Here is a 25838-nt window from a genome sequence, read left to right on the forward strand (position 1 = left end):
TTGGTAGGAATTGAATGGAAACAACTGCCAGGAAGAAAAATACCCAGAGGTCATTTTCTGTACCTGTTTTACTAGAAATCTCTTGGAAGGAACCCAACAAAGTAATTTATATGAAAATATCCATGGCTCTTGCCTTTCTCCTCCTTTAGGATACATGCAGTGAATTTCGGAGCCTTTTGCAAAATGGAAATCTTTTCTGTACACGGGAAAATGATCCTGTGCGTGGCCCAGATGGCAAGACTCACGGCAACAAGTGTGCCATGTGCAAAGCTGTGTTGTGAGTGCTCAAATGATGGGGTGGGCAGAGTTGGGGAGCCAGAGAGCCAGGAAGATAATGTCTATTGTGTTTCTCCTTTCTTTACATATCAAGGAAATAAATGATTCTCTGCAGAATGTTTTCAGGCAAATCTTATAAAGGCCAATATTAGAACCAGGTAATATATGACTAGGGTACTACATTCTCTGTAATTTCTGGAGTCAAGCCTACCTACTAATAGATCACAACAGGGTAAAATTTGAAGTCCTTTGCTGTCTGATGTATCCCTTTTCTACATTATCTTTTAAATACCTCTGGGAAAGTAATAAATATATTTTACTATCAGTCTAGCTTTTCTACCTATGTTTTTTTAAAATATCACATTTTTCACAAAAAGAAAAAAAATCTTTACACAAAGCTCAGAAATACACATAAAATATTTCAGTCATTCAATAGCCATTTACTGAACATCTACAGTGTACAGTGCGAATAATAATTGTACATAGATGGATGCAATAGACATGGGTACAAGTTCATATAATAGGAAGGAGAATAGGCACCTGGGTGACTCAGTTAAGCATCTGCCTTTGGCTCAGGTCATGATCTCAGAGTACTGGGATCCAGCCCCACATTGGGCTCCGCCATCAGTGGGGAGTCTGCTTCTCTCCCTCTCCCTCTGCCCCTTCCCCTGCTCTCTTTCTAAAATAAATAAATCTTTAAAAAAATATGAAGGAGGAATTGCTGAATGATAAATGATATATTTGATGTGTTCTAGTACTTCGGGAAAGGGAGAGTTAATAAGAAGTTTTATGGGGGAGTAAACCTGGACCTTATAATTTGGATAAGACACAACAGTCCAGGCAGGAATGAGAGGAGAAGGGAAAAACATAGGTAAATCTCTTAAATTAAGGAAACCGTATGAACAGTAAAGAGCAAGTCACTTAGTTTGTTAGAACTAAGCCATTTGCTGGGTTTGAATGTCAGTTCAAGGATTTTGAAGTCAACTCTCTATATAATGGGAAACTGCTAATATAACATTTTCAGGTAGGAGAGTAAGTGGGATAAATATGGTTCCTTTGGGAAGATTCATTTATATCAGCAGTGGAAAGGGAAAAAAGAGAAGGAAGGGACCGAGATTTGGAATGCAGCTGGTGGTGGAAGTGGTTTGCCGGAATCCAGGAGCAGTAACTAGTGTGAGAGAAACAGGAGAGAAGATGAGATGTGAAATCAGTGCCATGCTGGCAACAGCTGTGGGAGCTGAGAGGTGAGAGCAGAGATAGCTCCAGGGTTTTGTTTTTCCCGAAAGATAGAGAATCCAGGAGCAAGAGCACATTTGGTGGAAAAGATAATTATTGTTGGACCTCTTGGCTCAGAGGCATTTGAGAAGAATCCAGCTGAGAGTCACAGTGAGCATGTATGAAGGGCTAGTAAATTGCTCACATGGACTTGCTTATGCTTATGTACATGTTGGTTTCCCTCTACAGCAGGGAGAGCTCCTCCAGGCAGAAGGACTGCACGTAATTTGTCTTTCTGTTTTCAGAGAAGGGCCTGCAGCATGGTAGATGTTCAGTAAATGCTGGTGACTTTCTATACAGATTTAATCTGGTGACAGGAAGAGGAACTCACGGACATGCACTCCACTCTGTTAATCTATTCTTCCCTACCTCCCTCTTTCTAATTTCCAGCCAGAAAGAAGATGAAGAAAGAAAGAGAAAAGAAGAGGAAGATCAGAGAAATGCTGCGGGGCATAGTTCCCATGGTGGCGGTGGAGGAGGCAAAGCTCAGGTGGGAGGACCTCTAATTCCCACAGGCAGGGTGGACACAAGTCATTGACAAGGGCACCGCGGCCAAGCCCGTGGTAAAGGGGAATGGAGGCCATGCAGGGTGTGAAAGCATCCTGGGAAGGACAGGGGACTTTCCCCTTGAAATTGCAGGGTAATATCTCAGCAATTTTTCATCTCCTTTGGGTGTGTTTTAACTTCCTTAAACCTGGAATAATTAACATGATGACGTCATCTGTGTCTCCTGACCCCTTTTTACATAATGTCACTCTCAGGCCAGTAACTGATCCCAGGAGAGATAGTGGAGCTGTTCCCTGTTAGCATTTCATGCTCTTCCTCTTCTCTAAAGTACTCTCTCTTTCCCTCAGTGAAGCCATATGTGAGAGGGAGACTTTCTGTTGATCCATGCAGCGTATTAGGTGAAACAGCAGGGTTTTTCAGAGCCAGATAGTTTGGAGTATGACTCTGCCCCTGCCACACAGGACTTGTCCAGTGTGGAATAAATGACTTCATCTTGCTAAACTCTAGTTTCCCTTATTCAGCAGTGCTCTTTTTTTTAGTATATTTGCTGCTGAAGCGAGCACTTCAGCAGTGCTCTTACAGAGGATAAAATAAAATAATTTAGGCAAGTTTTTAGCACATTTCCTGAGACATTTTGAAGGGTCAGAATGACAGTAACTGCCTATAAACCCTTCCTTGGGCATGTGAACAGCACTGCGTAAGATGAGAGCTGCTTGGTCTCTCTTCTTACGACCTTGGGCTATCAAGACCATCTCTTTGCTTCCAGATCCAACATAGGCTCAGCATAAAACAGTCTTTGATAAATTCTGGCTATTCTGTTTTTCCATCTCTCCTTAAGGAGGCTTTATCCTCACTTTCAAGGGGAAAACCTGGTAAGGCCCTTTGTCTCTCTACTCCACAGTTCGCTTGAGCCTGTCTTCTTGGCATTTTGCATAACTTTGTATTTTCCTCCAGCATTTCTTTCTCCCTACGATCTACACCAGAGGTCAGCAACTTTTTTTTCTGTAACGGCCAGATAGCAAGTATTTTAGGTGTTCTGAGTCGTTATAGTCACTGTTGCTTCTTCTTCTTTTTTTTTTTTTAAAGATTTTATTTATTTATTTGACAGAGAGAGATCACAAGTAGGCAGAGAGGCAGGCAGAGAGAGAGGAGGAAGCAGGCTCCCTGCTTTGAGCAGAGAGCCCGATGTGGGACTCGATCCCAGGAGCCTGAGATCATGACCTGAACCAAAGGCAGCGGCTTAACCCACTGAGCCACCCAGGCGCCCGTCACTGTTGCTTCTATTTAGTTCTGCCACTGTTGTCGGAAAGCAGCCATAAATATACCTGAATGAGTGAGGGTATGTTTCAACTTTTATTTATAAAACCCCATATATAAAAACAGACAGCAGGACAGATCAGTCCTGTAGGCTCTAGTTTGATGACCTTTCATCCATGCTATTAAATCCCAGCAAGTTTGATGATTTCCCTGTATAGAATCTCAAAAGCAGTATTATTATCCATGACAACTGGCGTTTTAGGATATTGGTGATTCCAGTCCTCCCTTTCTCTGTAGCCATGCTAGATGTTACATATAAGAGGAGGTAAATCAGAACTTTTCTTAACTCAAATTGTTTTGAATTGAATTTTTTAAACTTAACAGCAATACAATAGATCAGGTAATCTGGAGGCCTACTCTCCTTTTCTTCCTCAGGACCAATGTGCAGAGTTCCGGGACAAAATGCAAAATGGAAAACTCAGCTGTACTCGGGAGCGTGATCCCGTACGTGATGCTGATGGCAAGTCGTACAACAATAAGTGTATCATGTGTAAAGAGATACTGTAAGTACTTCTTTCCTCCAGCAGTCCAAAACATAGTCACCGTTTCCCCCTGAATGACTGGCTCTTTCTCATTTACTTACAACTCCCTCCAGGAAAATTACTGTTTTTGTTAATTCCCAAATAGTATCTCTTTCCCATACATTGCTTGAGGAACCACAAGCCCTACCAATGGCAGCTAATCAGTGTCTGCTTCCTGCTCTATTTTTTCTATCATAATTCTGTGACCTATAAGTGCCATCCCAGTAGATAATTGTGCTTTTGAACATACGATGCCTAAATCCTGTGGAGGGTCTGTGAACATCATTTGGGATAACTCACCGGCATAGTTTAAGAGGCCTGTTTCTTGTATGCATACAACACATTTATTGTATAATCCAGGGTGTGGTGCTTCTGTTTTCCCATGGTCAACGGTACTGAATTGGAGTGCTTGATTATCCAACTCAGCCACACTTGATTTGTGTTCCCGAGGCAAGTTAACAACATAACCACTGCTGTATATTAAGATAATTTTCTAGGTGACCTTGATGGGTACTCATAGTTCTAAAATTGGATGCCTGTAGCACAATTCTATTAGTTATGTCATGTAATTGATACGTAATTAGTAAGTAATGCTTCTCCACAGATACACCTTTTTCACCTTTCTCTTTGAAAAGAAATTACAATCTTGTGATAGTATAGGCCACGTGAGAAAATCTAATTAGTATAAATGTTGGATTTCACAGATGAGAAAACCTGAATTTTTTTTTTAAGTTCAAGGTTTCATGGGGGAGTGAACTTTGGAGCTGAAACCAGAATTCAGTTCCTCTGGATACCAGTCTAATATTTATTCACATTACAAAAAGTCTTTAATAGAAGCAGGGCAGTAGAGTAGAGCAGTGCTGGGGTTTTAGCATCAGATGATTTGAGCTTCATGTTCCAGGACAGGTTATTTCACCCCCCAGTATTCTGTCTGCTTGTATTTATAATGCGGGTAGAGGCAGCAGTAATCATCAGAGCCACATAATGTTTCTTATGAACGTTAAATGAGCAGAACCATGTAAAAACTCCTAATACGGTGTCTTGTACAAAGTAGGCGTGGGATAAATGTGTCCAGTAAATAATACATAACAGCATAATCACTGATTTTATGATCTCTCACACTATCCTATTACCCTTTTGTCCAACTTTAACTTTGCAAATACAACTAACACAATCAAGATAGCTTTTCACTTATGACTTTGTTTCTTTTGTGTCACAAAGTAATAGGACATAATTTGGTTAAGGAACAAATAATTCTGAGATGCAGAAAGTTATGAGATAAAATTTTGCCATTGTGACCAGTATCATCTATGTTAGAAGATACTTACGTGGAGTATTTTTTAAAAACACAACACAAATAGAATATTTCTTGTGATCTTTGGAAATCGTTAATCTGACAATAAATGGTTTTTGACTCTCTGCTATGTAATAGGCCCTCCTCATGGACAAGCATTCTTGATGTGAACAATGCAAAGTTCCTGCCATGGAACTATAATATAGAAAAGACAGATTATAAATAAATAAGGAAATAACTACATAGCACAAGGCCAGGTAGCAATGGGAAAGTAAAATAGAAGGCAACAGAAAAGGATTGCAGTTGATGCTTTGTTTATGGTATTCAGGGAAGGCCTGACATGTGAGGGATACTGGTAAAAAGTGAGTGAAGTGAACCATCTGGACATCTGGAGGAAGCAAGTTTCAGGCAGAGCAAGAACCAATGCAAACTTCTGAAGAAGAAAAATTACCAAGCTCAAGAAACAGAAAGGAGGTCTTCATGTCTCAAAATTATTGCATGGAAAATTGCAGGAAAAATGAGTTTGGAGAGATCAGATAAGGTTTTTTTTTAGACCAAGAGAAGGATGTTGGATTTTATTCTATGTGTGATCAAAGGTCACTGGAGGCTTTTGATCAGCGCCATGATTATCACGAGAATTCCACTAAACTGAATCATTACAGTACTCTCTTTTTCCAATAGAACTTGATTAAAATATCATGACTTCATATATGCTTGAATCTCTAGGATATATTTTATTGCCACTTTATTACACAGGGAACTCCCTCAAAAGAATATATACATATTCCGGTTATATATATTCATATACATGTTTGTTTTGTGAACAAAACCAAACAAAACTTTGAAAGAGATAAAAGTGTTTTAGAGTTTTGCAGTATTTGGATCTTGAGCCAACTGCATTGGAATGACTTGGCTTGTTAAAAGTTAGGCTAGAATCCTAGTCTAGATCTTGCCAGTAAACCTGTTGGGATGGTCAGTGAATCTGAACTTTTAAAAATTTCAGTGTTTCTTAATGCACATGAAAACTTAGGGGGCCACTGACATCAGTATTTTATCAGAAAAATAAGAGATTAAAAAACAAACAAACAAACAAACATGATCCCAAGGTACTTTCTAGATTACTTGTCTTTTTTCTGTCTTGGACTCCATTCTTTAAGAAATAATATTCTAATGGGTTGCCTTACTTGTCAAGGCACTAGGATGATGAGTTGGTGGTGAATTAAAAACCACCAATTAAAAACCTGGGAACATGTCCAACTCAACATGATGAGTTGGTGGTGAATTAAAAACCACCAATTAAAAACCTGGGAACATGTCCAGCTCCCTGCTCTTTCCTGATGGAAAGATGAGGAAACTGGGCTTAAGACCTGAAAATTGGCTCTAAATATCTGATGGGTTAACATCCAGAAGAGGTCATGGATTCAGCAAACCTGTTCTTGTTGTCCTGGGACTGTGAAGTAAGGTTGAAGGACAAAAGTTAGAGATAAATCTGGACACAAATAAAGGAGACTTTGAAATTACTTGAGTTGTTCTACCTATAATATCTACCTTATATACCCTGTGATAAGAAGATTCCTAGTAACAGAGCTGGCTGTCCGCCTCAAGGATGCACAGACATTCTCTGTGAAGGAGGTGGTTTAGGATATCCGAACTGTAAAGCTACTTCCAAAGCTAAGTTTGGGTTAACATGATGACTATTGACTTTTCTACTCCAGGGAAAAAGAAGCAGAGGAACAAAATAAGCCTTCTGGCTACAGATCAAATGGGACTGAATCAGCACCAGAAAAGGTGAGTCGTTAACTAGATTTTGACAAGAATGGTCTTTCTGTAGGTCAGCACTTGGCAACCAAATAGGGAAAGAAGGGACACCTTTGTGGCTCAGTCGGTTAAGCGGTTAAGGGTCTGCCTTCGGCCCATGTCATGATCCCAGGGTCCTGGGAACATGTCCAGCTCCCTGCTCAGAAGGGAGTCTGCTTCTCCCTCTACCTGCCACTCCCCCTGCTTGTGCTTTCTCTGTCTCTCTCTCTCTCTGACAAATAAATAAAATCTTTAAAAAAAAAAAAAAGGGAAAGAGAATGTCAGTGTTTCCACCCAAGATCTTTGCCCTAAGATCAGAAGCCATCATACATGTCAGTATTGCTAGTAACTTGTTCAATGTAGATATTTAATACCAAATGGAAATCTTTCAGTCTAACATATTACAAAGCACTTTTACAAATAGTAGTTTACTTCATTGTCTGAATAGCCTGGTCAAACACCTTTTTTAATTTTACTTTATAGATGGGGAGAATGAGGCTTTAGTACTGTCACAAATTACTATCAAAAATGGCTTATCACAACACAAATTCTCTTTGTGGAGGCTCTAGGGAAGACCTGTTTCGTAGCCTTTTCTAACTTCTAGAGGCTGCCTGCATTCCTTGGCTCATGGCCACCTTTAAAGTCGGCAGTGGCCAGTTGAATTGTTTTCGTGCTGTCTTACTCTGATACTGACTTTCCTGCCTCCCTCTTTTACTCATGAGAACCTTTCTGATTACACTGGGCCACCCAGTAAACTCAGGATAATCTCTTCATGGTAAGGGCAGCTAATTAGCAATCTTAATTCTATCTTCATCCTTAGTTTGTCCTTACCGAGTCAACCTACATATTTACAGGTCCCAGGAATTAGAATATGAACGTGTTTAGGTCATTATGCCACCTCCCAGCAGGGTTAAGTGGCTCTCTGACTCTCAAATCAAAATCTTGGATTTTCAAGCTCAGTCAAATACTATGTGAAAACAACCATTTCCAAAATACTTTCCTTCTCTTCAGGACACATGTGATGAATTTAGAAGCCAAATGAAAAATGGAAAACTTATCTGCACTCGAGAAAGTGACCCTGTGCGGGGTCCAGATGGCAAAACACATGGCAATAAGTGTGCTATGTGTAAGGACAAACTGTGAGTATTTTAAAAAATGTGACTTTAATTGCGAATATTGAAGTATGATAATCATTTCTTATCAGTTTGAAAAATAACTTCTTTTCAAAAACATCTAATTATTAATGAGGTGCTTTTCATTTCAGCTGAAATGTTTTTTTCCATTTTTTCTTCAAGGGAAAGGGAAGCAGCTGAAGGAAAAAAGAAAGAACAGGACAGCTTGAGAAACACAGGAGAAAAGAACAATGAAAACCAGGTAGTGTGTGTTAAGATGTATTAATACCTAAAGCTGGAAGCTTGGGGGTAAGGTTAATTCATTCAACAACTATTTATGAAATGTCTGTCCCACTCTGTCCCACTTACTCTGTATATAATGATGAACAGGAAAGCATGGCTAGGTCTTGCAAAGAAATAGCATGCTATTCAATGCCCTGAAAGCAACCCTGATGCAATTACCATCTATTTGCAGGACCAATGACAATCATCAAGCTACTGTTATTATCAAGTGGATTTCTTCTCTGAAGTTTTATTTTTTTTTAAAGATTTATTTATTTGAAAGAAAGAAAGAGCATGCGCCTGTGGGTGGGGAGGAGGGGCAGAGGAAGAGAATCTCCAGCCCACTGAGCACAGAGCCCAACATGGGGCTCTATCTCATGACCCATGAGATCTCCACCTGAGCCAAAACCAAGAGTCAGATAATTAACTGACGGGGCCACTCAGGCACCCCTCTTCTCTGAAGTTTTAAAACAAATAATCAAGCAAATAGATAGCAAAATTATAAACAAAAAAGCAAATATCCAAAACTTGGAGCTCCAGAGGGTAAATTCTTGACTTGGCGTTCTTGTGCCATCTTGTATTCAATAAGGGCTTTAAAAATAATGTTCGGTGCTTTACAACACTAACACATAGAATATGACACAGCACAATCTCTTCTGATCCATTCATGGACTCCAAATAGAAAAGAGAAAATAAGAAGTTTTCTTTCCTCAAAACAGGAAAATTTTCCTATTAATGAATATTAATGAGGGAGCTTTTCATTTGGAATATACTGACTTATAAAATGAACCATTAGTAGTAATTTTCATTTTTTAAAAGATTATTTATTTATTTATTTAACAGACAGAGAGATCACAAGTAGGCAGAAAGGCAGGCAGAGAAAGAGGAGGAAGCAGGCTCCCCACCAAGGAGAGAGCAAGATGCGGGCTTGATCCCAGAACTCTGGGATCATGACCTGAGCCGAAGGCAGAGGCTTCAACCCACTGAGCCACCCAGGCGCACCAGTAATTTTCATTTTTAAAAAATATGTTGGTAATATCTGTTACTTATTTTGGTAATTGAATGGCCTTGAGGTAAGATTGTGTCATACAACTTCAATCATTTCTAATAGCTGTCTATTCTATTTATAATCTTGGGCAATATTTTTCTTTTTTTAATACCTGCTTTAGAAATTTCAAACAAAAAATATATATTCATATATTAAAATTGTCCAGACATTTTCTGTGTTTGTGTGGCAAAGAGACCTGTTGCTCTGAACAGAAGATGCATAACAGCTATGTTTCAGTTTCAAAAAGGAAAGAGAAGTTTATTATTATTATAGAAACCTAATAGGAACAGAAGAAAAAAGGAATCTACCTAGATGAAAGTATTGTAGGCAATAAATGAGAATTAGGCAAGGTTACATCAAATCAGGTACTCGAAACATCTGACCTCATTAGATGGGGAAGCCCATGAGAATAGCCTGACTGGAGTCTCAGCTGGAGACCTGGACTGAGCATCCTCCCCTCAGGTGAGACTTCAATCGACCCTCCCCATAAGAGCCTTTTTTATAGGGTAAATAATAGGGTTTGAAATTAAACATTTTCCACCTACCTGCAGTTTGCAGTGAGCTGTATTTCTGTGTTAACCATGTTTCTAGATTTTCAAGGCACCTGGGCTATGTCTGTTTGCCTCCTCTCCCAGATTACAATCCAGGGGGCCAGCCCAGCCTTGAGCAGGAGGGGGTGTGAGACAAGATTTGTAGTGCCTGGCACTCAGAACAGAAGGGCCATCTGGAGGCCAGATAATATATTTCAAACCACCAGGCTCACAGGATTATTCACATAACATGAGTCTCACAAATTTCTTAGCCTGCCTGTGTACATGCAGATCCAGGTGGTTGTCTCTGCAGGACAAATCATAATAACATTTATCCATATGGACATGTGCCCAGGACAAGCTTCTAGTTCTAGAATAAATGTCAGGAAGCTATAATGTACACATGAAGAATACAGTCAGTAACATCGTAGTAACTCTGTATGGTAACAGACGGTAACTAGACTTACTGGGGTGACCATTTTGCAAAGTATGCAAATGTCAAATCACTATGTTTATCTGAAACTAATATAATCAATTATACATCAATAAAAAATTAATAAGTCTTCCCAAAATCTGTGCAGCAGGTGGTATTGTTCTAGAGTTTTAGTTGAGAAAAGCTCAGATAATAACTACATGCAGATAATAAGAGAAGAGCTGGAGATTGCATCCATAAAGCAAAGATGGACGCACAGGCAGATGGGTGCTATCATAAACATATACATATGTGGGATTTTGTGTAGCTGGAAATGGAAATAAATTCTAGCAGCTTCCAAAAATGATCGCTGTGAGACATTTAATATTTTAATCAAGTATTCCAGAGAACTTTTTTAATACTGCAGATAAAAGTAGGTCTGGAGTTTTTCATGGATATCACAGTTTAAAGAAAGAAGGGTAGGAGCAACTGGCTGGCTCAGTAAGTTGAGAGTCTGACTCTTGATTTTGGCTCAGGTCATGATCTCAGGGTCATGGGATCCAGCCCCACGTTTGGCTCCCTGCTCAGCACGGAGTCTGCTTGTCTCTCTCCCTCTGCTCCTCCCTCAACTCACACACACTCTCTCTCTAAAATAAATAGATACCATCTCTTGAAAGAAAGAGAGAGGGAAAGAAAAGAAGGGAGGGAGGAAGGAAGGGTGACTGCCATCCATGTTACTAGCAGTATTTTTCTAAGTAATTTTCCCATATCTTTCCTTTGGCTCTTTGAGCTTTCGTGTAATTTTATGACAGATTTCTGTAGATGTTCAAAAAGTTCATCAGAGGCCAGATCCTGTGGATTCATTTTCACTGTCTTCTTTTTAAGGTTCTTATTTTTCAGTAGATATAAAATGCAGCTTTATCTGTTTACAAATGTTTAGGGGTTTTATTCTCAGCCACGTAAAAGCACAGAAAATAACAAAGATCAATACAGATTTCTGATCACAATTCCAGCACTGACTTTACTTAATCTCTGAGACTTATTTTCTCATCTATAACATGAGGATAATGAGTGCTTATCATCTATAAAATGGGGATAATGAGTGTTTATCCTGTGTGCTCTTAAGTCCATTAGAGCACACAACAAAATGCCTGGCATATAATAAAAAAATTTATTTTATAATAAAATAAAATAAAATTGTTCTTGAGGAACAGAGCTAAATGTCTTGCCAAAGAGCATCTATCAGTTCATTCTGGGGCTTACTTATGTGTGGAGTGATGAGTATGCTGCAAGGAAACAGGTTTGGGGCTCAGCCCGCTAAAAATTGCATTAACACAGTAAAGGCGCCTGAGGTAGGAATGAAATTCCATGAGGACGAGGTCATTGTTTGAGAGGGATGCTATGGAGAGAATTCTAACTTCCTACACAGATACTGAATAAAGAGCATCTGAAACATATTCCATCTCGAAAATTTTGTTTAGAATCTAGATTTTTTCTTTCCCCTCTCAAGTATTATGAGCTTATGTCTCACAAATTATGTTTTAAATTTTAGAGATCAGACTATTGTGGTAGCATCTATTTTCTGTTCTCTTGGCAGGATCAGTGCCACGAATTCCGGAGTATGGTGAGAGAGGGGAAGCTTATCTGCACCAGAGAAAATAACCCTGTACGAGGTCCAGATGGCAAGATGCACGTCAACAAGTGTGCTATGTGTCAGAGCATTTTGTACGTGAAGAGGATTATCAATCAGTTTGATGGGTGGTTCTTATTTGCAAGGACATGGTTCTTTTTAATTTAAAACCTAAGGCCCTGGCATTGTACATGAAAAATCTACTAGGCCTTCACTTTAGAAGAGGAGAGTGAGCTTCTAGAACACAATCACAAGATATGTTTATTTTGATGATCACAATCATACTTGGAGCATCTGGGATAGGGAGACAGCTGTTGTTTGGAGCCCAAATCCTGGCTTTCAGAGATGAAGTACATCAGCTGAGTAAAGGGCCATATACTTCCTCTTATATAAAGGAAACAATTTCTATATAATAGACTTTTCGTAAGAATTCAAGGAGATAATTTTTTCAGATATTTGTAAACTTGAAAGCAATATAACTTCGTGAAGAAAATCAATATTGGAGAGTTCAGTTCTAATTTAATATGAAAAAGAAAAAGAGAAATGAAGCAACTCTCCATGAGAGCCATATAAATACTTTACTAAGGAAAAAAATACAATGGACTTTTAGGAGCATAGCATTCTGAATGACAGTGTAGTAATTGAATTTCTGAAAGTTCATAGCATTGCCACAAATGCACTATGAAAATTCGAACAGTTAAGACTCGTTAGTGAAAAAACAAGTATTTTAGATATTTTTTAGATATGAGAAAATAGTGTTAGATTTGCTAAAGTTTAGAACTAGAGAAGAATTTTAAAAACAGTAAAAAAAAAACAAAAAATCTCAGTAAGAACCCTTTTTTTATTCTGCAGCGAGCGAGAAGCTAGTGAAAGAAAAAAGAATGATGAAGAAAAATCAAGAGCCAAGCCCTCAGATGATGCAAAGGTCATTTCTTAAAAGATGCAAAGATAACTGTTTCACCTTTCATCCTCAGAATCTGACATTCTCCTCCAGTTTTTTGGATAATCGGAATGCCAATGTTTTGCTTCAAAGAAAATAGGTTTTGCTAATATTTCATTTTGGTTGTAACAGTATTTTCGTCTGACTTTAAGGTTTAATATTTTTCTCAGTTTTATAAAGAATTTGCCCATCATGTGAATCAAATATTGCTCTCCTCTTTGGGAGAAATATGGATTGAAAAAATAGAGTGTAAGATTCTTTACCACCACCACAACATGCTTTCCTCTGACACTAAATGTGAAATGAGGCTTCAGGTAGCTTGTTGACATTGATTTTTACAATTCAGGTAACATACACTAATATCAAAGCCTCCCCTTTAGCTTCTCTCCTTGATGTCTTTTTTTTTTTTTCTGTTTCAGCATCAACAAATCAATAGTGTGTATGCGCAATGCTGCCTTTTCTTTTTTACTTTTCAAGCTTGCAGAAAAGACATCTTCAGTCAGTCCTCTGCAGTGATAATCACATTTATGGCATTAGATCCCTGTGATACTGTCCTTTGCTCAAAAGTACAGCTCATGTGAAATGCTGGGGTGGCTCAGTTGGTTAAGTGTCTGCCTTTGGCTCAGGTCATGATCCCAAGGTCTTAGGATCAAGTCCCACAGTGGGTCCCTTGCTTAATGGGGAGCCTGCTTCTCTATCTGCTGTTCCCCCTGTTGTGTGCAGTTGTCTCTCTCTGATGAATGAATTTTTAAAAATATCTTAAAAAAAAAAAAAAAGAGTGCAGCTTACGTGGAAAATGAGGGGAAGGAAGGAAGGAATCTGGGAAGAAAAAGGTGAGGGAGACATGATCTATCAGGTGTTCACCCAGCATTTCTAGGACCAGGCGGAGAGTTTCAGAATGAAGTGTTTAAAGTCTGGGCATTCCTTGGCTTCCATTGCCAAGATAAGGGCAGTGAGTCTGAACTCAGAGCTAAGAAAAAACTTAGCTAAAATCAAGTTTTGAAAGGGGAAAAATCCTGTTCACTTCCCCTTTCTCATTTTCTAGGATGAGTGCAGTAACTTTCGGCAGTACGTGAGGAATGACCGGCTCACATGTACTCGAGAGAATGACCCTGTGCGTGGTACTGATGGAAGATTATACAAAAACAAGTGCTATATGTGCAGAATGATCATGTGAGTAGGAGGATCCTGCTCCCACTCCAGCTATTGGGGGGGTTGCCTTTTTATTTTTTAATTTTAATTTTTTGGTGTAAAGGTGTCTTTACTAAAGCATAGGGACAGGACCCATGGGAAATGCATCTTTAGAAGTTTGCCGATTAAATAAATGTGTGCTCATGAATCCATGGCATCCTTAGAATAAGTTTTTAGATTCAATGCTCTTAGGTTAAGAACACCTGATATGGGAGACAGGAAATCCAGATGTGAATTCTAATCAGAATATTTACTAGCTGTGTCACTGGAGGAAATTTTTTTCAATTCTCAGGATTGTAGCTACAAGAAATTCATCCAAGTCTTTGTTCCACAACTAGATCAGATTCAACATAGAAGTCTTTTTTGAGAAATACAGATATTTTACCCCCAAAAATGTATTTGGCAGAAAATTCAGGGCTAAGGAATTTGTTGTTTAGAAGGGATTTCTAGGTTATTTCAGTGAACAACCATATTTGGGCATGATTGATACTGATTATGATGATTATGGAAACACTGTGAAACTGTGAACATAATTATAATAATTAGTATCTTTTTTAAGCTCTTTGTAGTATGTTCCTGGAAACAGGAATTACCAATACCACCTCTTTTTATGTTCTAGAAATCTAAGCTCAAGGGATTTAGGCAGCTTGTCCAAGGTCATACATCTATTAAATGATGAGTGCTCTAAACCAGTTCCCCATTACATACTTTTCTTTACATCATCCTCTGGTTGAATGTTCTGTGGTTCTGTCATATTTTATTTAGTATTGCATAGCTTCCCACTGGAAGTTATAGGTTCTAGTCTTTATGGCTATAACTTTAAATTACTTTTTGTCTTCTTCTGTAGTCAAAAAGAAGTTTTGGAAAGGGCAAGAATTCGGGAGAAATCATTCCACATTAGATCTACAGAGGAAAACAGCCCAACTGCCTCCAGTTCTAGTCTGGTAAGAATGACTACTCCTGAAAAGCTACTTATTAAGTTAATGCCTTAAGTCTGTTGCCACTTCTCCTCCATGAACTTCATTTCCAGAGAGAGGCCTTGGAAAGGGGAATTCAGTGTAGCTCCAAACCCTTTGTATGTAGTTCCAAGCTCAGTGAGAGTTCTGGGATGACTCATCAATGCATTATTCTGTGCTCTTTTAGATTATTAGCCCTGTTCCAAGCCAATTTAGTACATTATTGAAATTTTAAAATGTGGGTGTGCCGTGAATGTGATTTACTGCACATATGGTCACATAAGTAGTGAGCCTCAATTCTGTAATTTCAGCAGGCCAAAAAGACTCCTCATCCAGCTTTTTCTCTATCCCTCTCCTCAAATCAACCCTCTTTCCAATAGCCTAGAGAGGTGTGCAGAGCATTTTCACACTTGTGAAATTCCACTAATCAGCGATTCACAGTGACTAAAACTTGTTTATCCAAAATATAAGTTGATGGCCATCAGTAACATGTACCCTAGTGTAAAGTAGCCTAAGAGGTTTGCTTTTTAGGGCTTTGTCAAAGTCAGGAATAGAAAGAAGGAAAGGGAATAAGAGCATATTCATGAAGTAGCATATCAAATTGGCCTCTAAAAGTGAAACTTTAGCATCTAGTCTGATGACCCAGAAAAAAAAGAAAAAGTATCAAACATGAATTTAATCTTATTATTTACCCAATTTAAGTAAGATAGTAGATGAGTTACACTAGTGAAATATATACTAATTACAGATTTCTAGTAAATTAGATGCTACCCTAGGAATCCCATAAGCATGGAGAGAAACTATTCACAGAATCTCTTCTTTTTTTCCCCTAGCTTTATTGAGATATAATTGACATAACACTGTAAACTTAAGATGTACAGTGTGTGATTTAGTGCCTTTTTAAGTTGCAAAGTGATACCACCCTAGTGTTAGCGAACACTACCATCACCTCACATAATTACTATTTGTGTGCCTGTGGTGAGAACATTTAAGATTTATTCACTTGCCAACTTTCAAGTATAAAATACAGTGTGATTAGCTATAAACACCATGCTGTACATTACACCCCCAAACTTACTCATCTCATAAGTGAAAGTTTGTACCCTTTGACCAATGTCTCCCATTACCCCAGTCCCCTCCCTCCACCATTCTTCACTATGTTTCCGAGATTGCATTTTTAGATTCCACATATAACTGATACCATACAGCATTTGCCTTTCTCTGACTTATCTCAGCGTAACACCTTAAAGATTTCATCTAAGTTGTCATAAATAACAAGATTTCTTTCTTTCTCGTGGCTGAATTATATTCCAGTGCTTTCTCGGTGTGTGTGTGTGTGTGTGTGTGTGTGTGTGTAACACGTATTCTTTATCCACTTACCTACTGATGGACATTGAGATTGTTTTCATGTCTTGGCTATTGCGAATAAGAAAAAAAAGCATTTTACTGAAGTATAATAGTCGTATAGAAGAAGTGTGCTTATCAAAGTGTACAGCTAAATGCAGTATTGCAAAGTGACCACAGCTGTGATATTTGCACCTACATCAAGAAATGAGAAACTGCCAGGGCACCTGGGTGGCTCAGTGGGTTAAGCCTCTGCCTTCAGCTCAGGTCATGATCCCAGGATCCTAGGATCAAGCCCTGCATTGGGCTTTCTGCTCAGCGGGGAGCCTGCTTCCCCTTCTCTCTCTACCTGCCTCTCTGCCTACTTGTGATCTCTCTCTCTCTCAAATAAATAAAAAAAAATCTTTAAAAAATAAAAGAGAAATGAGACACTGCCAGACACCAGAAGCCTCACGGTTCTTCCTAATGTACAATCTGGTTTTGAGCTGAGCTTTCTCTTGGAGAAGAGAACCAAATTTATTATTCATTTTGCCATCCATTCATTCATTTTACAAATGTTTACCGAACTCCTACTATTTTCCACACATTATTCATGTGTATGAGAACAATAGTCATTAGCAAAGCAGACAGAACTCTACATTCATGGAGTTTATGTTTGAAGAATATAGATAGTAGATAATGTGAATAAATAAAATGTAACTCCAAAGGGAAAATAAAATAAAATAATGATATAATAAATACTAGGATCAGGGTCAGGGTGGGGGGAGTACAGTTTTAAGTAGCCTGTACAGGAAGGCACTCTGAGGTGACATTTATACTGCAGCCTAAATGGATTGATATCATACATGTTAAGTTAGAGAACAGCATTCCAAGAAAAGAATAGCAGATCCCCAAGGAAGGGGTCAAAGGACAGCAAGGAGTCCAGGATAGTTGAAATAGAGGGACCTCAGAGAGATCCATAGAAGGGGAAGTCATTACAGTAATAGGAGGCCATATTATAAAGGATTTTATAGACCATATTAAAGATATTGACTATTATTCTGAATGAAGATTTTCAAAAAAAGGACTGATCTGGTTTGCTTTTTAAAAGACTAATTCTGGGGGCGCCTGGGTGGCTCAGTTGGTTAAGGGACTGCCCTCGGCTCAGGTCATGATCCTGGAGTCCTGGGATCGAGTCCCACATCAGGCTCCCTGATCAGCAGAGAGTCTGCTTCTTCCACTGACATCTCTCCTCTCATTCTCTCTCTCTTTCTCCCTCTCAAATAAATAAATAAAATCTTAAAAAAAAAAAAAAAGACTAACTCTGCCTGGTATAATGAAAATACATTACAGGGAGGCAAGAGCAAAATCTGGACAGCTGGTTAGTCATAGCAGTAGTCAATGGAAGAGATGACACTAGTTCATGCCATGGCAGTAGTGGTAGAAGTCATGAGAGGTGCTTTGATCCTGGGTCTGCTCTGAAGGTGGAATCAACCACAGTTGGTTCAGAGTTGATGTATTATGTAAGAAAACAGAGAAGCAGCCTGTCATTGCTTCTCTGTAATGATTTATCCTAATGGTTTTGAATCTTGTAGTGGCAGATACCTGAAATAATACTAAGGATATATCTGGTTCATTCCTACCTTTGCCAGTGATTCATTTGAAGGTGCTTGTCTAAATTCTCCCTGAGTATCTATCAATATGGAGCTCAACATAATCTAAAGCAGTTCATGGGATGTTTTAAATTTTATTTTAGAGAGAGAGAGAGAGAGATCTTTACCCTTTTCTTACATAGTCTGTCAACTCTGAACCAATTATGGTTAAATCTTAAAACTTTCGTCTTTGCCAATCATGTATTTAGTTAAAACTTTCCCTCAAATCACTGCTTTAGCTGCGGTAATTTGGTAGTTTATATTTTTTTGGTAGTTTATATTTTTATTATCAGTCCGTTTAAAACACTTCTACATCCCATTATGATTACCTTCAGTCATGAGTTACTTTTATAAGTAAGTGTGTTGGTTGATTTTTAAATACTGAGTTTCTATGACCTATGTTGCTGTTCCTTTACTAATGTTTTAATCAGATGCGATTGAGGAAATCAAAATATTTTTCCAAGCCCAACCCTCTTGAGTGCCATTGAGTAAATATGATTTGTTTTACTCCTTCAGGATTCTGAGATGTGCAAACACTACCGAGTATTGCCCAAGATGGGTTACCTTTGCCCAAAGAATTTACAGCCTGTCTGTGGTGATGATGGCCAGACATACAACAATCCCTGCATGCTCTGTCATGAAAACCTGTAAGTATACAAGTGACAAGTGACACTATCATATCTTTGAGTGTAGAGGTTCTTGACTATGGTGTTGATCCACAGGCCTGCACTCTATCAACTTGAGGTGTGTTACACCAGTTTACTAATCATAGCAGTTAAAATTCAAATTTTGTGGATGATCTTATTCAAATATAAAATAGAGAGGATTGGAGGTTATCTTTTTGATTAAGTTGCTTATATATTTTACTGAGTGGAAGAGAAGGAAAAAGTGGTGGGGTTACAACAATTAGAGAAAGTCACTATGACTTACTCCATGTACAGTCATGGCAATGTGAACATCGTCCTTGTGTTGTGTAAAAAGAAAAAAAAAATTGAGAATCATTACTGTGTTGAGTCTGTCCAGCCAATAATTTCTACTGGGCCCTCTGACTACCTGATGGTCACATATTTCCATTCTCTCCAAGTCTTCTTCTTGGAGCAGAAGTGGTATTGTTCAGGAGAAAGCCCTCTGGAGCAAATGGTGGGCTTGGTGTGGGCTCGGATTTATTACTGCCTGTGCATCTGTGGGCATATTATCTCATCATTCTCAGATTCACTTTTTCCACTGCGGAAATGCAGATCACTGCAGAAGTGCAGAAGTTCTCTGAGCCAGCTGGCTTCACTGAGTTTTTAAGAAGAATTGCCCTTTTTATTTAAAATTCAGAATGAGGGATTTGTTTTAATACTGTCATTATGGATTTTAGCTTTTTACTTCTCTGTTCAAATACTATCTTACCCTCACCTCCAGTCACATGCCTCATGTTTGACTACCTGTCTGTGAAAGCGTGACGACAAATATTAACTCTTCTATCCCACCCCAAGCCCATCCCAGACTTACACTGTAGTCCATATATGTTCTTGCCTTCTGGGGACACCATAGGCAAAGCTCAGAATGTGAGGATTGGACACTCTACAGTTTATACATTTAGAATCATATCTGAATGTGAGTGCTTTATGTGTACTGACATCTGTAGGTAAGACACTCGCACATTCACTCTCTCACTGAATCATCACTACATGCTGTGAGTGCTATTATCTTCACTGTGCACAGGGTGAATCTGAGGTTCAGAGAGTCCAGGTAATTTGTTTAAAGTCACAAAGCTAGGAAGTAGATTGGACAGGATTTTAACCTTGTTGGTTTGGGTCTAAATACAGTTCCTTTTTTTACCACACTTCTTTTATATCCAAGGCAGTAGTTCTTTAAACATTTGGGGTTCAAAAGTTCCTTTGATGACATAGAGAAAGTTACCTCTTTCTAGACAAGAAAAGAAAATGAAGCAACATTAACAATTTGTATGCATAGTATTTATGGGCGCATGAATCTCTTGAAATCCAGAAGCACCTGGGTGGCTCAGTCCGTTAAGGGTCTGCCCTTGGCTCAGGTCATGATCCCAGGGACCTGGAATTGAGCCCCCACGTTGGGCTCTCTGCTGAACAGGAGCCTGCTTCTCCCTCTCCCTGGTGCTCCCCCTGCTTATACTATCTGTCAAATAAATAAATAATTTTTTGAAAAAAATTCATTCATGAATATTACAGATTTTTAGGAATCAAGAAATCTCCATTTAAGAAATGAATGCAACCAGGGAGCCTGCTTCTCCTTCGGCCACTCTGTCTGCCTGTGCTCTCACTCTCTCTCTCTGACAAATAAATAAATAAAATCTTAAAAAAAAAAAAAAGAATGCAACCATTCAGGAACTTGTTACAATACATACCTTATCTTCAGCCCAGAAATTCTTCAACTTCCCTTTATTGTAAATGTCAGGGTCTAAATTACCCTCCCAGTGTTCTTTAAGCATTCCATTAACTGTTACAAACCCATAACAAATGATACTCTAGTCAAGGGAACTTTAGAATCAGAAACTTTGATGTTACAAATATTAATAAGGCATGCCTCCGGATGGATTGTTTAGCAAAGGAACTGGTAGTATATATTATAGAGAGAAGATCCAGGCTATCCCAGGCAAGAGGAAATGGTATTGGTTTCTGTAGTCTTAGAGGGAAGCCATTTCAACTTGAGCAATGTCCAAGGACAAGTCAAACTGCCTTAATAGATAGTGAATTTCCCATCACCAGAGGCAAGCAAGCAGTTGTTTGATATGCAATATTTCTGAAAAGAGAGGCATTAAAATTCATACCTTTTAATATTTTTCCAGCTATTAAATATAAACTGTATGATTACATATTTTGTGTTTTATAAAATCTATATTCTCTATATATTATATATTTTTATTTTATATATATATTGTATTTTGTAATCACACATTATAGGTATTCAGTAAAATGAGGCTTCTCTGTGGGATCCAGTTTTCCCATCTGTAAAATAATGGCTTTTGGAATAGATGGTCTCCAAGTGTATTTCTAACATTGAACAATTTCATGAGTATATAGGTGAATGAAAGGTGATGGAATGAATCCAGGCCTGGGGAATGAATCTGCAGCTAAATCCTGGTGATACTGGGAGGTAGTTGAAGTCAGATCCTGGGTCTTACCTGTAATTTCAGTTCTGGTTTGATGCCGGGATGTCATCCACATTGATCTTTGTTTGTTTTCTTTTCTTATCCTGTCAGTTTCTCCATCTTTTTAATTTCCTCTGCTTTGTTTTAGAATACGCCAAACTAATACACGCATACGCAGTGAAGGGAAGTGTGAAGAGAACAGCATCCCAGAAACAACCCCTCTCGACTTGCCAGCATCCGTAAGTACACTGGGTTCGCAATTACTGGGCCAGAGCCAATTGGTTCTGCTTCGTGTCTGCCACTGACCGATGGACATTTCTCTGCCAAGGGCAGTGATCCTGGGTTATATAATCCCAGAACTGGTCACATCTTCATTGTGATGATAAATATGCAATCACTAAAATATGCAGGGATAGTAATAATAGTTCATATTTTAAGTGTTTACTATTAACTGGGATCATTAATAGATTATTTGTAAGCAATATCCCTCACATAACACTTTTGCAAAGTAGGCTTTATTTCCTGTGATTTACTATAAAGAGAGAAGAAAAGATTAGGAGAGGATGTGATGGAACACACATAGTGATGGAACTGAATTTCAGCCATTTCAGAGTAACCCCCATGTTCTTACACTTCCCATTGTTTCCCACTTCACATTGAACTGTTTCCCAACATGAAAAGCTGGGCTTGTCATTTAAATCCCTGCAACAACTTTTTTATTATTATGCTCAGTTAGCCAACATAAAATACATCATTAGTTTTTGATGTAGTGTTCAGTGATTCATTAGTTGTGTATACCACCCACCGTCCATAACCACACGTGCTCTCCTTAATACCCATCACCCAGTTACCCCACCCTCCAACACCCCTCCCTTCTGTAAGTCTCAGTTTGGTTCCCAGCTTCCAAAGACATGGTAATGTCCTCAAATACAGTCACCAGGGAGAATAGCAAACTCGATAATGTCTGTCAGAACATCCTTGTAACCTGCAAAATTGACAGACTTTGTAGAGTTTGCCATTTTCCCTGGTGACTGCATTTGAGGATGCTCTTCCACAGGCAAGATGGTATGTAACTTGGGGGGGAAGTGTAGGAATTTTGTTGTAGGAAATTTAGGAATGCTTGTTACTAGGTAAATATGGGTTTAAATTCTGCTTTTTTATGTTCCTTATATATGAGACCTTTGGCAAGTCAAAGATCTAAACCAAAGATCTCACCAGGTTGTTGAAAATACTCAATAAATACTGACTTTTAAGCATTTAGCACAGTGTCTACCAACTAATGGCATTGATTATTATTATCACTGTTATTATTATGCCAAAGAGACCAAAGTATGAACTTACACCAAGAGAAGAGTTCGTAGTGTAAACTTAGAGAAAAAGATCTTGGTACAGTGCTTATGTATGTTTAATAATTACAATGGATTATAGTTTAATAACATATTTGATATTAAAAATATACTTACATTCAATAAAAATGAAATAGTGTAATAAATTACATTGATGAAATAAAAATTTATTATTATTCAGAACTGGTTTCACTTCCACTGCCACCAAAAGCTCTGGCAATAATGGAATTGGAGAATACTTGGCGAGATTTGGGGCTCCTGAGGAATAGTAGATGAGAGCACATTCATAAGAACTACTCAGGGGCACCTGGGTGGCTCAGTGGGTTAAAGCTTCTGCCTTCAGCTCAGGTCATGATCCCAGGTCTTGGGATCAAGCAGGGAGCCTGCTTACTCTTTCTCTGCCTGCCTACTTGTGATCTCTGTCTGTCAAATAAATAAATAAAATCTTAAAAAAAAAAAAAAAAAAAAAGAACTACTCAGTGAATATTGATATGGGACACTGAAAAAACAAGAGATAGAAACTCAGTGGTTTGGGTTTCCCGTTAACAGCTGGAAGGTTGGGTAGAGTAGGTGGAGTATTGGGGTGAAGCCAGAAGACCTTCATCTTTCCTCCCGTGGGCCTGACAGGCATCGGTGTATTTGAGGTCTTTACACATCCATAAAGAGATGGTATAATCTTTTGTTCTAGTCCCCACATTGTGTTTGCTGTCTTACTACATATAAATTCGTAGTGGTTTGCTCCTTATTTTATTAACAGAATATAGTATCCTTCCCACCTCATAAATATACCTGATTACATGTAACTCAGGACTGTAGGTAAAAATAATCTTTATGTGAATCTTAAAGATCACTTTAGACCACATCTTGCTGTACTCTCATGTAGACAAATTGACAAAAACTACTTTATGAGAAATTTGCCATAGGATTACTAATAAGGTGTATTTATTTAAATATGGAAGAATCTTGACAGGGTTAAGCGTAAAAGGTTTTGTAAGAGAGTTTCTTTTCCTTTTTCAGTGTTTTCTTTCCACTAGAATGACACAACACATTATTAATGACAGGACTTATTTGTGGTATTAGATGATGGAATAAATCATTAGAACAGAAGGCGTCATGAATATGGGTTCAGTTCCCTCTGTATGATTCAGGGGTGTGATCTTGGATACACTAAGGTGCTACAAGTGGGTCATGGCCCAGCATTGCTCTGACAGCTATGACGCATGCATGTCCTGGAAATTGAAAGCGATTGCCTGAACTATATAGAAAGATTCTCTGAGAGAGTCTGGAATCTGAAGAATGAATGAAAGGCCAGGCAGTCACAACTCTCCTAGAAAAAGAGACTGAAGATTCTACAATGCGTACTCATGCTTAGTATCTAAGAATTATTTTCTATTATACAAAAACTCCCAAGATTTACGTAACTCAGAGTTTTATGTGCTCTTTCTTGTGCACATCCTCACAGTAGGCCTGTGATTAGGCAGGGATTTTTATCTTTCCCATTTTACCAAAAATCAGCCTGGGAGAGATACTGTAATTATCAGAGTTATTCAACATTCTATGTTGCATCTGGTATAGATCTTCTGGCTTCATGGCTTCTGCGCTGCCACCTTCCCTTAGTTGTCAGGAAATTCTGAAAACCAGGGGCTCTAGAAAAGGAATTATATATCTCAATTAAATAAAAATTAGCTACCTTGAAAGGACATTTCTCTGTTAAGGAAAATACCAATACTATTTTGTGAGTTGAATAAATGACTATTCTCAGTTCCATGGTAAAGCTTTTCAGGATATCACAAGACCATAGATTGCCAACCTCAAACCAAAGGAAATCTCCTGGGGTGGATGTGAGAACTAAAATGGAGGTCTGGGTATGGAATGATAGTGCTACTGGCTGACACTGCATGGTTATGTGGGGGAAAAAAAAAAAAAAAAAAAAAAAAAAAACAACTTCCTGAGACCCTTGCTTTCTTTTGAAAAAATGTTTAGGTGTTGATTTGATATTTTAAATGTCCATTTCAAGAGCATATGAATATTGGATGGGTCAGGCAAGGAAGTTAGCTGATGAAATCCGTATGGCCTTAAACAACTTGTAATAGTAAAGCATTAGTGTTGGAGGAATTGGATTTAAGTTCTGACCCAGTGTGAGACCTTGGCAAGTCACTAACCTTCCCTGGAGTTCTGTTCCCTCCTCTGTGAAATGATGTTATGCACACCTACCTCTTTTCATTGCCAGGGTCTGGTCACACATGATCACACATGATGAGGGTCACAGATGACCAAGGGTAGAGTTAGTATTTATATCTACTGCTGCAGGTAGTGTGCACTAGGTGCCTGATACTCACTGAACCAATTGAATAAAATGTGAAAGTGATCATAAATGGTGAGCTCCTGGCAGATTGCAAGGCTGTATGGGTTTCTTTGTCTTACAATACACCTTAAATGTATAACCCACATTTCTATAATATCTCTTAGTTTCTAGCACCTAACCTATTCATCTTCTCTTCCAGGACAAATGATGGAAGAATTGGTGAAAGCCATGAGGAAAAATATATGCCCCAATTCTGAATCACCTAACCCTCACCATCTGTACAGAGAAAGACTTCTTCAGAGCTTGTCTTATTTACTACAGAAAACCATACAGAGCTATTGGGGGAATGAACTCACTGACCTTCAGTCTTTCCCATCTCTTTCCTCCTAGATTCTGTGATCTGAGGGCACAGAGACACCTCCATCTGTCTGTGCTTAAAAACTTCCTGATCACAATGCTGTCTAATACTTGTTCAATAAAAGTAAACCCAGCAGAACACCCTTTCCTGGGATTCCTTATCACTGCCTGGATAATAGGAATGTCTTGTTTGTTTGTGTGTATGTATGTGTGTGTGTGTGTGTTTTTTAACAGAAGCTGAAACTCTACCGCTTGGCTTGTTAAGCTATTGGTGGACACAGAATGCTCACTTTTTTCCAGATTCAAATTGCTTTCATAGTTGGGAAGACATGTCTAGAAGAGAGATAGGGAGCTATGAGGTCCCTGGCTTTCAAGAGCTGTATAAGACCAAACCAGCTATGAATCACCTCAGTACCTGTTACCTTACCAGCTCTCCTGCTTACCTTCTGTACTTCCACAGAGCGTAACTACCACTGTTAGCCAGATAGCATCCAAAGTCACAAACCAGTAGTTTCTCATATTCTGTCATGTTGCCTCTCGACTATTTCCTCTCAGGGCCTTGGACCCATGGTCTGGGGCAAGACTAAGGAAATGAGAACTACTAGTGTGTCACATGTCTCTAGAACAGCACTGTCCATTAGAAATAGAATTC

General features: G+C 38.6%; 1 protein-coding gene across 1 annotated transcript in view; it reads left to right on the forward strand.

Moving 5' to 3' along the window:
- Nucleotides 1-25330, forward strand: part of SPINK5 (serine peptidase inhibitor Kazal type 5) — a 79218-nt gene extending 53888 nt beyond the window's left edge. The window contains exons 21-33 of the mRNA XM_059173355.1: nt 150-277; nt 1942-2041; nt 3751-3878; nt 6906-6978; nt 7999-8126; nt 8283-8361; nt 11969-12096; nt 12854-12926; nt 13987-14114; nt 14980-15076; nt 18580-18710; nt 21327-21417; nt 25029-25330. Of these exons, the coding sequence (XP_059029338.1) occupies nt 150-277; nt 1942-2041; nt 3751-3878; nt 6906-6978; nt 7999-8126; nt 8283-8361; nt 11969-12096; nt 12854-12926; nt 13987-14114; nt 14980-15076; nt 18580-18710; nt 21327-21417; nt 25029-25037 (1293 nt within the window). The 3' untranslated portion in view covers nt 25038-25330. The remainder of the gene's footprint in view (nt 1-149; nt 278-1941; nt 2042-3750; nt 3879-6905; nt 6979-7998; nt 8127-8282; nt 8362-11968; nt 12097-12853; nt 12927-13986; nt 14115-14979; nt 15077-18579; nt 18711-21326; nt 21418-25028) is intronic.
- Nucleotides 25331-25838: the final 508 nt, after the last annotated feature.

The sequence above is a fragment of the Mustela lutreola genome, chromosome 5, assembly GCF_030435805.1.
Source record: "Mustela lutreola isolate mMusLut2 chromosome 5, mMusLut2.pri, whole genome shotgun sequence".
NCBI classification, from domain to species: domain Eukaryota; kingdom Metazoa; phylum Chordata; class Mammalia; order Carnivora; family Mustelidae; genus Mustela; species Mustela lutreola.